This window comes from Equus caballus, chromosome 1, assembly GCF_041296265.1.
Source record: "Equus caballus isolate H_3958 breed thoroughbred chromosome 1, TB-T2T, whole genome shotgun sequence".
Taxonomy (NCBI): domain Eukaryota; kingdom Metazoa; phylum Chordata; class Mammalia; order Perissodactyla; family Equidae; genus Equus; species Equus caballus.
Genome location: NC_091684.1, coordinates 33,619,006 through 33,632,624, shown reverse-complemented (window position 1 = coordinate 33,632,624; position 13,619 = coordinate 33,619,006). Strand labels below are relative to the sequence as shown.

The window sequence follows — 13,619 nt, the reverse complement described above, 5'->3', positions numbered from 1 at the left end:
GAGGCCCTACTTTGCAGAATTTGGAAAATCAAAGTTAGAATGTTTGAACTGGGTGGAGTTAACCTTAGAGACAAGCCAACCCAAACACCAAGTGGTACATGAAGAAAGGAGATAAAATGCGACTGGCCCAGAGTCATCCCTAAGCTCGTACCAGCCCTGGGTCAGAGAGCTACAGCTTCTGACTTCTGGTCCCTGTAGTTTCCCACAACACAGGCTGCCCTAAATGAAGAAATGAACACCTCCCTCATCAGCCCCAGAGAGAGCCAGCACCAGAAAAATCCCCGGGATAACCTTGATTCCAACCCCAGGGCCAATGTCATAGACTTTAATATAGGCCAAGAGAAACCACAGATGTGTTGTATGTCTATAAAAATGACCATTTTACTTTTCACTTTATTCCAAAATAAGTTCTTGCACATCATAGCAGGAAAAAAAATGACAGGAATACTGAATCTTGCTATTTTAGTAGAAACAATTTGAAATAAAGACTCTGAGCAATGAATTATAAGTGGAATAAAAATAAATGATCCAAAATACAAGTCACACATTACCTTATAGACTACAAGCTTTATTCACATGCGTGTTTCAATCCTCACAACCACCCTGGGGGTGGAAGGATGAGAACTGCTATCTCCATTTCGTAAGGGAAGAATCGAAGCTTCTGCGGGTCAACAATTTGCCCCAGGGCTTGAACTTATAAGTGTCAAGACCAAGGCCACAGTCAAGTTCTCAGCAAATTCAAGGTCCTTCCCAACATGTAAGAGAAGTACAAGCACCTGGATCACTGGGCACATCTGCTTAAAAATGGCCACATTTGCTTGTCAAGGTGACTGGACCTAGGGGACTTAGCGCAAAATTGAATTTCACAAGGGGTTTTGAAAATCAGGTGTTGGCACATGGCAGTGATTGAGTTTGTAGAACCTATTCTTGGTTATTTGAAGAAGAGGGGGTGTGTTTCTGAGCAATCAGAGGTCCTGTGTGAGAAAGGAATGTTTCTACAGCTTATCATGGTGGTGCATGGAGCTGGTGGATGAACCCCAAGAGGTCCTGAACCCAGGTTCTCCCACCAGGAAACCCAGCCTACTCATGAGCAATGGCCCTATGTGGAGGAACCAGGATTCCTGGAGGATTCCTCACAGAAGCAATGGTGAAGGCCTGCCTCCAGCTGGCTGACGCTGTCCACGGGCTTCCCTCAGGTGGCAGGCACATTACTACCTGTCCCACCCCTTTGGTCCTGTGTTCATCCACTCAGAGTCCTCTTGATCTCTCTTCCTGCCGGTGAGTTTTTCCCCATGATAGTCCAAGGACTTGGACCTTTCTCTCTAATCCCACAAAATGGATATAGCCATCATTTCTAATAATCTTTCGAAACCTCTGCCTTCCTTCTACCCTACTGACCCTCAACACACACACAGTTCATTGCAGAATTGCCTTCCTTGAATACTCTCTGATCACAGACCCAGGTGGAGCAATGAATGATCCAGTCACATGCTGCACCTGTGGTCAGGGACTGTGTGGTTCCACATGATTTCTACCCTGAGATGTTCAGAAACAAGGAACTGCTTCCCCTTGCACATTCCCTGTAAGCTTCATTTATGTCCCAATTTGTACCCCATGTTGGCCTTGGTCAACTCTCCCATGGAATCCAGGTCTGATGACTTTTTTGAGGAAAAGGATGTGAAAAAAGATGAGAAGGCAAGACACTCAGAAATCAAGTCCCTTTCCCAAAATCACAAAGAAAAGCGAATTCCCACTGGGGTCAGGAACAGGATCCAAAGGCTCCTTCTGGATGCACAGTGACCACACTTTGTGCTTTACTGCTTATTAAACCACAAGATCTGAGAGTTGGAATGAACCTTTGCAGATCTGTTCCCTAAAGAGACAAATCAACCCAAAAGTTTTCCAGATCTGTCAATGAAATTGAGATTGGTTAAGAAGCAGTTTGGCATCTCTCCTCACTCAAGCATAAATCCCTGGGTTTTCAGCTCTGTTCCAGCACCAGATCTGCTCTTTGGCTGAGCCACATCATTCCAAGCTCAGTCTGGGCATAAGCCACCACAATCCCCTTCTTCTCTCCATTTCTTCAGTAGGACGGTAAGTGTCATGCATGGGCTCCTCGCTTCCTGCTACAGTCTTCACATATATGTGAGATTCTTCAGATCCCATCATATTCTTCCCGTGTGTGGGTGCCCTCCTAGGATTCTTGAGAAAACAAACAGGTTTTTAAAAAATACAGTAAAGACTTCTGCTTCTGGCCAAGTTGGAGTAACAGCAACCAAATTTACCCTCCCACCTAAAACATCCAAAAATCAGGCAAAACATTTAAAATAATACTTTTCAAGGCACTGAACCTTCAGGCAAGGAAGGACAGTGATCCTTGAGAGACAGAAAACAAATGAGGAGAGGCCTACAAGTGCATGAGCTTGCTGCCTTGGGAGGGTGTCCAGGCCACTCTACATTCTTTTGTTTATGTTAGCATAGTATCTGTTTTTCTATCCTTTTACTTTTAATATATTAGTGCTTTTATATTTAAAGTGAGTTTCAGTAGGCAGTATATAGTTGGATCTTGCTTTTATAGCCAATCCAAATACTCTGCCTTTTAATTGAGGTATTTACACCATTTACATTTAATATAGTCATTGATATGGTTGGGTTTGAATCTACCATCTTGCTATTTGTTTTTTATTTGTTCTATCTGTTATTTGTTACATTTTAAATCTTTTTTCTGCATTCTTCCATATAGATTTTAGAAGTACCTTATTAAGTTCCATGGAAAAATCTTTTGGGATTTATATTGGAATTACATTTATTAAATAGGAAAAATAGAGGTTGTCTGACATCCTTATACTATTGAGTCTTCCTATCCAGGAGCACAGTAGATAACTCCCATTATTTAGGTCTTATTTAATAACTTTTACTATAGTTTTATTATTCTTCATGAAGAGATTGCATGTTTTATTAGATTTATTCTTCAGCATTCTATATATTTTTATTACTACTATAAAATGGTATTTTTAATTACTTTTTCTAATTGATTTTTAGAAATGCAAATTATTTTTGTATACTGATTTTGTATCCAGTGAACTTGTTAAAATCTCTTGTTAATACTAACAATTTATCGGTAAATAATCTTATCATCTGAAAATAATGACAGTTTTGTTTCTTCTTTTCCAGTCTTATACTTTCTACTTCTTTTTCTTATCCTATTGCATCGACTAAGACCTAAAGTATAATATTGAATAGAAGTGGTAAGAGTGAGCACCTTCGTTTTGTTTCTGATCTTAGGGAGAATTCATTAACATTTTACCCTTAGATATGATGTTTGCCGTAATTTTTTTTAAAAAGATTCCCTTCAATTTAAGGACGTTCCTAATCTGTTTGTAGTTTGCTAAGAGTTCACATCACAAATGGCTGTTTAGTTTTTTGAATTCTCTTTTCTTATTGAGATGGTCACATGACTTTCTCTCTTAATTTATCAGTGAAATAAATTATATTAAATTGATTTTCTAGTATTAAATCAACTTTGAATTCCCGTCCAGTCAATAAAAATACCAAGAACGTCCTTTGTGCATGAGCTTCCCTTGGTCATCTCTTTTCCATATGTGCTCACACTGTAATTCTCCTCTATGTGAAAGGCTTTACGACCCTTAGTTTGTCTACTGTTGGAATGATATATAGTGGTTAAAACTGGGAGTTCTTACCTCAGCTATCCTGGGACTGTCATAGATTTCTGAAATTTCACATGGCCTCTCACTTTCCTGAGTTGGAAGAAAGAAAGGAGAATAAAGAAAGTAAAAAGGAAAGAAAGAAAGAGTCACAGTCTTTGCCCATGTCATGATTAAAATTAGTGGTTCTTAAAACTGTGCACATAAGAATTACCAGAAAGCCTTAAAAACAAAGCAAAATAAGCAAACAGATAATAACAACACCCCCCTCCCCAAAAAACCCATAAACCAGAAATACCATTAATGAGTTACCTCAGACAGGATTGGCCACATGTTGACAATTGCGTTTATTTTACCATTCCCTCTACTTTAGTATATGTTTAAAATTATCCATAATAACAAGTTGTGTTTTTTTGAAAGACCAGTGCCACAGCTCTATTGTCCAGGTATACTGATTTAATTGGTTTTGGTGATCAGTATTTTTGTAGTCTCCTAGATGATTTTACAGTACTGAAGTTTAAGAAACTATGGGGCCAGTTCCATGACCAAGTAGTTAAGTTCGTGTGCTTTGCTTTGGTGGCCCAAGGTTTCACTGGTTCAGATCTTGGGAGTGATCATGGCACCGCTCATCAAGCCATGCTGAGGTAGTGTCCCACATAGCACAACTAGAAGGAGCTACAACTAGAATGTACAACTATGTACTGGGGGCTTTGGGGAGAAGAAGAAACAAAAAAAAGAAGATTGGCAACAGATGTTAGCTCAGGTGCCAATCTTTAAAAAAAAGCAAAGAAACCATGGCTTAAGTAAATAACACCACCAACAACCACAACACGTCTTAATATGTTTAAAGTTTACAGCTTGTCAACACGTCTTTACATCCACGACCTCATTTCACTCATAACTTTGCCTGCCTCTCAAATACAGGGAGGGTAGTTTTTATGACTCCCATTTTGGAGGTGAACTGACCAAGGCACAGAAAATGTCAAGTCACTTGTCCTGGATCACATAAGTCATAAAGTGGCAGAACCAGAGGTAGAAGCTAGGTTTCTATCTCCCAGTTAATGCTTACCAGTGTGAGAACAACCAGGAATGTTCATAAATAGAGGACAGAGTTAGAACCCAGAGTCCACACAACCATAGTTGTATCACAACCCTGAAATCTCCCTGGATGTTGGTCTGGGTGGCCTTTGGAGTCTGACCATGGTCCCCAGAACAATCTGGCATCTGGTGGGGTGTGGTTGGTAGATTCCTTTGTGGCTGATATGTGTTCAGATGAGGGAAAAGGGCAGAGAAATAGAGCTGCATACTTCTGGACATATCTGCACCATAGACACCTCAGTAGCTGTTTGTCTCCCATCTTTCCGAAGATTATCTCCATCCTCTTTGTGAAGCTGGTGCGCTTTCGTTCCTCAGCTTTAGAAAACACATCCACTGGACAGACATGTGTTTGCCATGGCAACCAACGTCTCTCTCTACTGCTACTTTTTGCCACCTCAAACACCGTCCTTGTTGCCACAGATTTCCTTAGATGACCTGACAGTTGTGTGACAAATCAGCTCTGCCTGGAGCATAGTGTCATGAGTCTGAGAAATTGAATAGAAATTGAGGCACGGAAACGTCCGCCATCATGTCCTCAGAAAACAGACATGGGTCCTGACACCCTCACCACACACCCCCAAAGCCCGTTCACGGAAATACTGATTCCCGCCAACACGTTCAGACCCCAAGGAGCTGCTGCTACTCACCTCGGCAGACTCATTGCTGCTTCTTCTTCGGTGAATCAGAGTAAATAGCAAAGCCACCAGCAGGGCTGTGGCCACCAGGGATGGGATGCCTGCTGCTAATCCGAGAGAGGGCCCACAGTCCTGGCGCAGAGAGAGAGCGGAGTCAGGTTCTCCAAGAATAAAGGAAAAGCTCAATTGATTAAAAATAAAACAAAACAAAAACCTGTGTGGACCCTAAGTGTCATGTACAAAACAAAAGGATAATGAAATACTGTGAAAACATGTTTTCAATGTACATGACTCATTTTCATAGGACTTAATTGACATAGTTTAAAGCCATTGGAAAAGAGTGATAATCCAGTAGAAAAATGGGCAAAGGATATGAACAGGCCATTCCTAGGAACAGAAATACAGTGTCTCGTCAACATAGGAAAAGCTGAGATACGGTTCAAAGCAACAGATAGATACCATTTTTACCTATCAGTTTGGCAAAAAGTAAAAGTTTTTGTGAATTTTAAAATTTATTTACACTAAATGCATTAACAAATTAATTTTCAAATTCCCACTTTGCTTTGATCTGAGTGGAAAGAGCCATGCTTGTAGCAGCATAAGTTTTCAGATTTGCAGATTATCTAGAAATATGATAATTTGCAGAATTCCTATAAATGTGCAACTCTCATATAATGCTGGATTCTCCTTCGCTTTTTGGGAAAGGAGGGTGATTTCATTGAAGAATAACATACATACAGAAAAGTACGTAAATCATAAATATATAGCTGAATGACTTTTCACATGATGGACCCATGTATGTAAGCAGCACCCAAATGAAGAAACAGAATGTTACCAGCACCCCAGAAGCCCCCTCTTGCTCCCTTCCAGTCACTGCACGTGTAACCAGCATCCTGAAATCACTCGCCTGTTTTTCAATGTCATCTAGATGCAAATGGAAAGTATGTACTCTTCTGATTCTAGCCTCTTTTGCTCAGCAATTTGTGAAATCCATCTGTGATTTTGCACATTATCCCTCACTTTTGAGCTGAGTTGGTCCTAAGAATAATAGTTGAGCCAGATTCTGTGCTTGGTGACAGTTCATATATCAAATGCTATCTAATCCTCAAAACGAATGCACCAGACAGTAGAGCATTATTATGTCCATTTTATAAATGACCAAACTGAGGCTCCATCATTTAAGTGATATACGTACTGCTCCTTTCCCATCTGTAACAACCGGGGAGGAAGTCTGTGTGGAAGAAGAACACACATCTTAAGAAAAGAATCTATAGAATGCATGTTATACAAGACAGTCTGCCAAAGATTAAGCCATAGTGCCTGAAGTTCACCCATCTGCCAAACTTTCTATTGAAAACAACAAATGACAACTGCCAAATAGAACCCTACTTGATTGCTTCCCAGGTAAGAATGGCAGTGAAATTTGGCTACAAGGAGAGAGAATACAGAAATTCAAGTGAGGTCTTCATTATTCACCCTGGATTTACCATAACACATTTTAAAACTCAGAAAGGCTTTCTCAGTCACCATGTCTTCCCAGCACACTGTCGGCCTACTTGTGCCCATTGCTAGAAGGGAAACAAACATAAACACTGGCGGAAGTCAGGCTCTTTAAGGAAGCCTTCCTTGTTATTGAGTTATCGGAAGGTGTGAATTATCCTTGCTCCTGAGATAATTCCGCATTCAATGAATACGTTGCGTGTTTCCGTTGCACATCTCCACTCAAGGATGGGCACTGGATTTCACCCACTTATGAGATATTTCTAGAAAGAGTCTTACCTCAATCAGTAAATCTCAGGGAACAGAGTTCTACATTAGAGGCCAGCTGTGTCGTCTGCGTACACTAGGTGGTGCAGTGTGGCGCTGACGGCGTGTGTCCCGGGCTCACACTGCCTGGAGTGGAATGGTGACATCTCCACTCACCAGTTAAGGGAGCTCATTTCTTCATCTCTAAAATAGGGATGTTAGCACCTCCCTCTGGGGTTGTTATGAGGATCAGACGATCAAACGAGCATCATCCCCTTAAACTTAGCAAAGCTCTAGTCAGGCTCGCTATTTATTTAGTCCTCTCGTCCATCTCGGTGAGTACATTGGAGTCCCTGGGGCTTGGGCTTTTAAATAAATCGAATCTGAACTTGGGTATTTGAATTCCAAGCCTGGGCCTCTTTCCCAGAGGGCTCCCATCAAAGGAGGGTTCCATTACGAGGCTCTGACGCTTGGTACTTAAGAGGCTACACTTTTACCTAAACGCGGTCTCACCCCACCCCCCACATTACCTTAATGCTGCCTTTTGCCTAAATTGTTCTATTTCTCAAGGGGCGGAAGAGTCGAACACGGTTTTGGGAAAGAGGTTTTGTCTTCAGACTTCAGAAATTCACTTAGGCTGGCTTTGGCCAAAACACAAAGGAGTTAACTCTGAGGACACGGGGTGCCTCGTGGAGCCCGAGGGCAGCGGGAATCCAGCATCTCATGGAGCTAGGACCTGGGAACCTGTCAGGAGCAAAGCCCCTGCTCCCGGGGGCTCTCCTTCTCTCCTGGGCAGCATGGCCTTTCCCTGTGCTCTTCTTTCTCTCTCCAGATGGACTTTTCTGCCCTTGTGAACACTTGCTAATCGTACCAGCTAACAATTATGGAGAACATACCATGTGCCAGGCTGTTCAAGTACTTTTCCTGCTACCGGCTCATTTATTCTTCACAACAGCCAGTGAGGCAGGACTATAGTGATCCCCATTTTACAGATGAGAAGAGCGAGGCCCAGAGAAGTGAAGTAACTCATGTGAGATCACACGGCCCTAAGTGGCGGATGCTGAGTGGTGTGGCTCCCTTAACCACTGTGCTACACTGCCTTCCATGACCAGCTGCAGCACCCCAACCCAGCCTTTGTACTCGACACTTCAGTGTGGCCCAGCAGAGACTGACTTGCATATGTGGCCCTGTTCCAAACCCCCTGCAGAGAGGCTGGACTCTGATGAGCCGGGCATCACCTCTCCCCCACTTCCTGGGGCGCTGGCACTCCCCGTCATTCAGCTGCACCAACAGGGAATGTCCTGTGGTAGAACATAACTGCCAGGCAGGGTGACCAAGTGTCCTGGTTTTCCAGAGAGGTTGCCCAGGATGCAGGACGTTCAGTGCTAAAACCAGACAGTCCCAGGCAGTCCGGGATGGTTGGCTGCCCTGCATAGGTTCAAAGGGTGGAGGGGACAGTTCCCAGAGAAATAGGCTGTTAACCAAGGAAATGCTCCACAAGGTGAGGACCAGCATCACAAGGGCCTCCCCTTCACCCCACTCACCTCCACCGCCTCAAGCAATGGCCTGTTGCTTTTCTGAGTGGCCTTCTCAGGATGGGCCAAGCCAGGATAAGACAGAACCTGGGGTCTCTACAGACCTGTTGTCTTCGAGCAGCCAGGGAGGAAGTTCCAGCAGTGACCATATTAAGGTTTTGACAGATAAGGAGAGGGATAGGGGAATTGGTCTGCAGACAGCAGACAGGCAGAGGCTGGAGCAGGGAGGTTCAGAAGGCTGGGCCCCCCAGGAGGTGGTGCAGGTGCCAGGCAGTCGGGGACAGACGTCCACGGCAGTCAGTGGCAGGCACCGGAAGGCCGATAGGGAGCCACAAGGTTCTACCTTTCTGCTTCCCTCCAGAACTACGGCCCGTGTTACAGGAACCATGAGCTCTGGCTTGGGCATCCTCCTGGCAGGGAGATTCAGCTTATTCTCTCTGAATAACCACATGACTTACTAGAAAAATTGGCACAGCCAAACTCACTAAAAAACTCGGCCAGGAAAATGCCCAGCTCAATCACAGCAGTGCTCCTGGTCAGAAAACAACTCTGGCTGTTATCTCTACGCAACGTGAGAACAGAAGATGGATTGAAATCACTCAATCCAACTCTGGATTGAAACTGTCCGCCACCACCAACTGAAAAGCTCTGTGTTGACTTGCAACTAAACGTCACAATCAAGAGCCATAAAATGTTCATTCTTGTTGACCTGATAATTCTCCTGTTAGACTACGTACTAAGGAAATCATCTTAGGGCAGACAAAGATTTATCTATACCTATGTTTATCAGAAACTTATTTCTAATTGTGATTAATCAATTAAAAATAATTCACTTGAAGAAATATTATGTGACCATCCTCAGATATGGTTATAAAGGTTGATAGAAAATATTTACCATATAAAATTATATGTAGAGTGAGAATATAATGGTACAAAGACAACAAAAGTCAAAATTTATGAAGAGTCAAACAGGAGGGGAAGGAGTGACACCAATGTTTTTTGCTCGTGGGAATTTAGGTGTTTTGGTTTTTTGCTATTTTCTTTTTCAAAATGTATATTTATAATTTTTATAATTGGAAAAACTTCTCTCCGCACCCCCTCCCCACCACCATTCATAAGTGCCTTTGCCAACCTGTGTCACTGATGCCCCCGCATGAGGCTCGTGTGCGGGCGTTCTGGAGGCTCAGCGTAAACCCCGCATTGATCTTTGCAGACTTGCCTGGTGGACGGGGACTGCTGTACTTACCGTGTTGGCTGGCAGTGTAAAGTTCAGTGAAAAACTCTGGAAGAGAGGAGGAAACATTAAAGATCCTTGGGATGGTCAGTCAGGCTCCTGACCCTCCACCAAACGTCACTGACCCTGGAGGATTCCAAGAGAACTTACTGATCCCATAGGCTCAGTCAACTCCAGTTTCCACTCCCAATCTTGGCCCCAAAAGAGGGCAGGAGAGCAGAGGAGCCTGAGGTCTTGAGTTCCTCCCTCAGCATCAAGTCAGTCTAGCCCTCTCTCCCCAACCAGGTCCTCAACCAGGGCCAGCTTAAGGGGCCAGCCAGTGGGGCTATTGTCTGAGGAACCCCGATCCACAAGGGCAGCAAAAACACTACTAAAAATTCAGCAAAGTGCTGAAAATTGCTTTTTTCCCAGAACTTCTTTCAGGGAGGGAACTGTATGAATCTGAAGTATTTTCTGCTTGGGCCAAGAAGTAAAACCCCCAGGGGGCATGCGCCAACAGGAACACCTGCTCCTTAAACCCCCTTCCCAGGGGAGAGAACCTGAGAAAGACAAGGCTTCCATTTTTGCTGGATCCAAGGCAGAGGTCGCAGGCTGGAGCCGAGCGGGTCAGGACGACAGAAGAAAGGCTGACCCTTCTCTCCCCTCCCCTCACTCAGCACCCAGCCTCACCTCTCCCCCAAATATGCAGTCAATATTTAAAGATTGTGGGCTCAATGAGGCACCAAATCGTTAGTCTGTCCAGGTGCCCACTCCTCGGGGTCGGGTCCCACCAAGGGCCTCTGGTGGTTCCTTCTTCCTCCCTGTCCCCATCTTCTGTCACTGCTATTTGAGCTGGGTGATGCCAATCTTTGCACCAAGACCAAGATAGACATTCTTCTAGAATGGTGATAGAGCAAGAGGGACATCTGGGTCACCTTAGGTCAGGGTCTTCCTGCTCAAGGGACCTAACCACTGCCCTTCATGCTAACACCAGACAAGCCCACAGATGCTTCAAGGACACTTGATGGTCACTGCATCGAACACAGCTGGCCAGAGCCTTATCTCATCAGGGAGTACAGGGCACTGATGTCAGCAGGCCCAAGACAAAGCTTCCTTTAGGGGGACAGCAGAAGGCGTGAGCAGCAACAAGTGGGCCATTGCATGTGCTGTTTATCAACATTTGGATGACGAAGATTTTGGCCAACTTCAGAAAGACATTCCTATTTTATAGAAACACACTACAGTGCTCTCATGGAGAGAAAAACATCACGTAAATTTGGGTGGAGAGGAATCTGACGCAGTGTCCTGTAGAGAGGCAGCTGGGTGGAGTAAGCCAACCCTGGGTTTGGAGTTACCTGATGAGGATTCGGGGCCAGCCTCAGCCACTTAATAGCTGTACCGCCTTGGAAAAGTGATTCAAACTCGCAGCTCTCCATTTCCTCACAACAAGTCTATTCTCCCAGGTTTAGTTTTTCCATACTCAAAATGGGGACACTATTTAACCTGCCCTGCCCATCTCACAGGATAAGCCCAAAGGAAATAATATCTGAGTCATATTCTTCAAGACCTGGCCAGCACACAGCGAGGCACAGGGAAGCTACTTGGGAAGTTCTTATTGGACGGAATTGTCTGCACAGATTAGCAATATTTGAAGTACTGGAATTTGGTACAATACACTAATTGCTAAAATACACTTATTGTTAGTCTAAGCACCATATATAATAGCATATAAGCACATATAATATCCACATACAATGGTTCTGAAGGCACGTTAGGATCTCAGTGGCTGAGTATTACTCGTTATGAGTCTGTTGTTTGTGAGGGGAGGGAGGGAGAGGCAGAATAATTCCTTACTGTTGTTGAGGGCATGCTGTGTGTCAGACATGGCTCTCATAACCTCCCCATAAAGAGAGTGGTCTCCTCCCCATCGTGGGTAAAGAGCTGAGACCAAGGTAGGCTGCTCAAGGTCCCCAGCTGGTAGGTGGTGGAAGCTGGGTTAGATCACAGATCCTCTTAACTCCAAAGCCTGAATTCAACTCCTTTTAATAATCTATTTAATAAAGGAATCATAGAAGCCTCGTCTAACTTAGCAAATCTCATTTGATTGAGTCACAACCAAATATGTCACAAGTCAATAAGAAAGGTGGAAAGTTTCTGATGCAACTTGGATGTCTGTGTCGATGATCGTGTAGCAGAAGGCAGACTGAACAAATAGGGAGAAAGGCATTGATCCGACCCATTGCTTCAACTAGGAAATGAATTTAGCTGAAACAACTATTTTTCACCCTTGTTATATGTGGGGTTTTAAAAGCAAATAATATTAAAATAAAAGATAAGATCAGCAAATATTAGATGAGAATTTTTTTTAAATGATTAGTATTTTGCACATAGGAAAATGATTAAAAACCAAGCCCCTTGACCTCATTGCACCACAGGTACAATTATGTTTGAATTAGGAGAAGTGAGTATTAAAAGCCTGGGGATTGTTTTATATAGAGAGAAATGAAGGTTAGGCTGAGAAAAAATGCTAGCTCTTACTCACCATTTCCGACAGCCTCCCGAGAACCTTCTGCAAACACTGCCCTCGGCAAGCTCCTTTCTAGCTAGCGTTATTGGCTTGTGTCTCGCATTTGTAGTAACATCCAGCTGGGAGAGCAAGGGTGACAGGGCAAGAGGTGGCTCCAAGAGGGCCCTGGCCAAGCCATTTATGGTCAGGGGAGTGCCAAGTCCTCGGCTCATCCCTCAGGGAAGATGGTCTCCTGCTCCATGGCCACTGTGTATGGCCCGGGTCATCCAAACTCTTTGCTTTCATTTTCCGTCCTTCTTACTTCTCAGGCCCCTTCCTCGGTTACACCTCCATCTCAGCAAAGAATCCACAGCTGGCCCAAGAGCTTGGAGGCTTCTGCAGCTGGAAGCTCTTTAGAAACAATAGGTTACACAGTCTGAGACGAGCTGCTCCATCCCCAGCTGCCAGTAATCAGCATTGTGACTGTCCCGGTAATGATGGAGTCAACACGTTACCAGCATCAATGCAGAGAATGCCTGGGAGATGGGTGTTGGAGCCCATTCTGTGTTCAAGGTAGGGCTTCACTGCCACAGTGAACACACTCCCTAGTCAGTGAGCTGCCTGGCAGTGAGTTTGGCCTCAGCTCCTTTCCATTCTCGCATTTTAAGTGGAGATCCTCATGGAGCTGGAGGAAGCCGTTGATGTGGGCAGCTTCATATTTCTCATGAGTTCTCTGTTAGGAGTTTGCTTCTTTGAAACGGTGAAGGACTTAGAGTCTCATACCAACAAAACAAGAATATTAAAACCAATCATTTGGTCATTTGAAAGAGTGCATTCATTCATTTATTCAACAAATGTTTTTGACACCTTCTATATGTCAAGGACTATTCCGGGCACTCTTTTGGGCTTGGCAATGAAGATAAATGAGGCCCCAAACTCTCAGGGAATGTATGTTCCAGCAAGGGCAGATGGACAACAATCAGAAGTCAAAGCTGCTATGGAGGGGCAAACGGCGGGTAAGGGAAGAGTGAGCGAGTGGCTGGGAGGCAGTTGCATTAGCTGTTCAGGAGAAATGACATTTAAGCGGCATGTGAAAGATGAGAAGAGGGTCCTGGGCGGAGGGAACAGCAAACACAAAGCTCTGGGGCTGAAGCAGGCTTGGTGTGCTTGCGGAACCGGAACCGGAAGGAGGCTGGTGTGCCTGGAGCAACATAAACCAGG

General features: G+C 44.2%; 1 protein-coding gene across 2 annotated transcripts; it reads right to left on the bottom strand.

The window, feature by feature from the left end:
• Positions 1 to 356: 356 nt before the first annotated feature.
• On the bottom strand, positions 357 to 13,174 carry OPALIN (oligodendrocytic myelin paranodal and inner loop protein). Of its 2 annotated transcripts, XM_005602350.4 has the most exons (6): positions 12,435 to 13,174; positions 9,926 to 9,961; positions 6,594 to 6,629; positions 5,411 to 5,530; positions 3,702 to 3,758; positions 357 to 2,202 (listed from the first exon to the last, which is right to left on the bottom strand). In XM_005602350.4, exons 1-6 carry the CDS (start codon positions 12,435 to 12,437, stop codon positions 2,026 to 2,028), a joined length of 429 nt encoding a protein of 142 aa, XP_005602407.1. In that variant the 5' UTR covers positions 12,438 to 13,174; the 3' UTR covers positions 357 to 2,025. The 2 variants fall into 2 exon arrangements, with proteins under 2 accessions (XP_005602407.1, XP_023497521.1); XM_023641753.2 differs by lacking the exon at positions 6,594 to 6,629 and having other exon boundaries at positions 12,435 to 13,120.
• Positions 13,175 to 13,619: the final 445 nt, after the last annotated feature.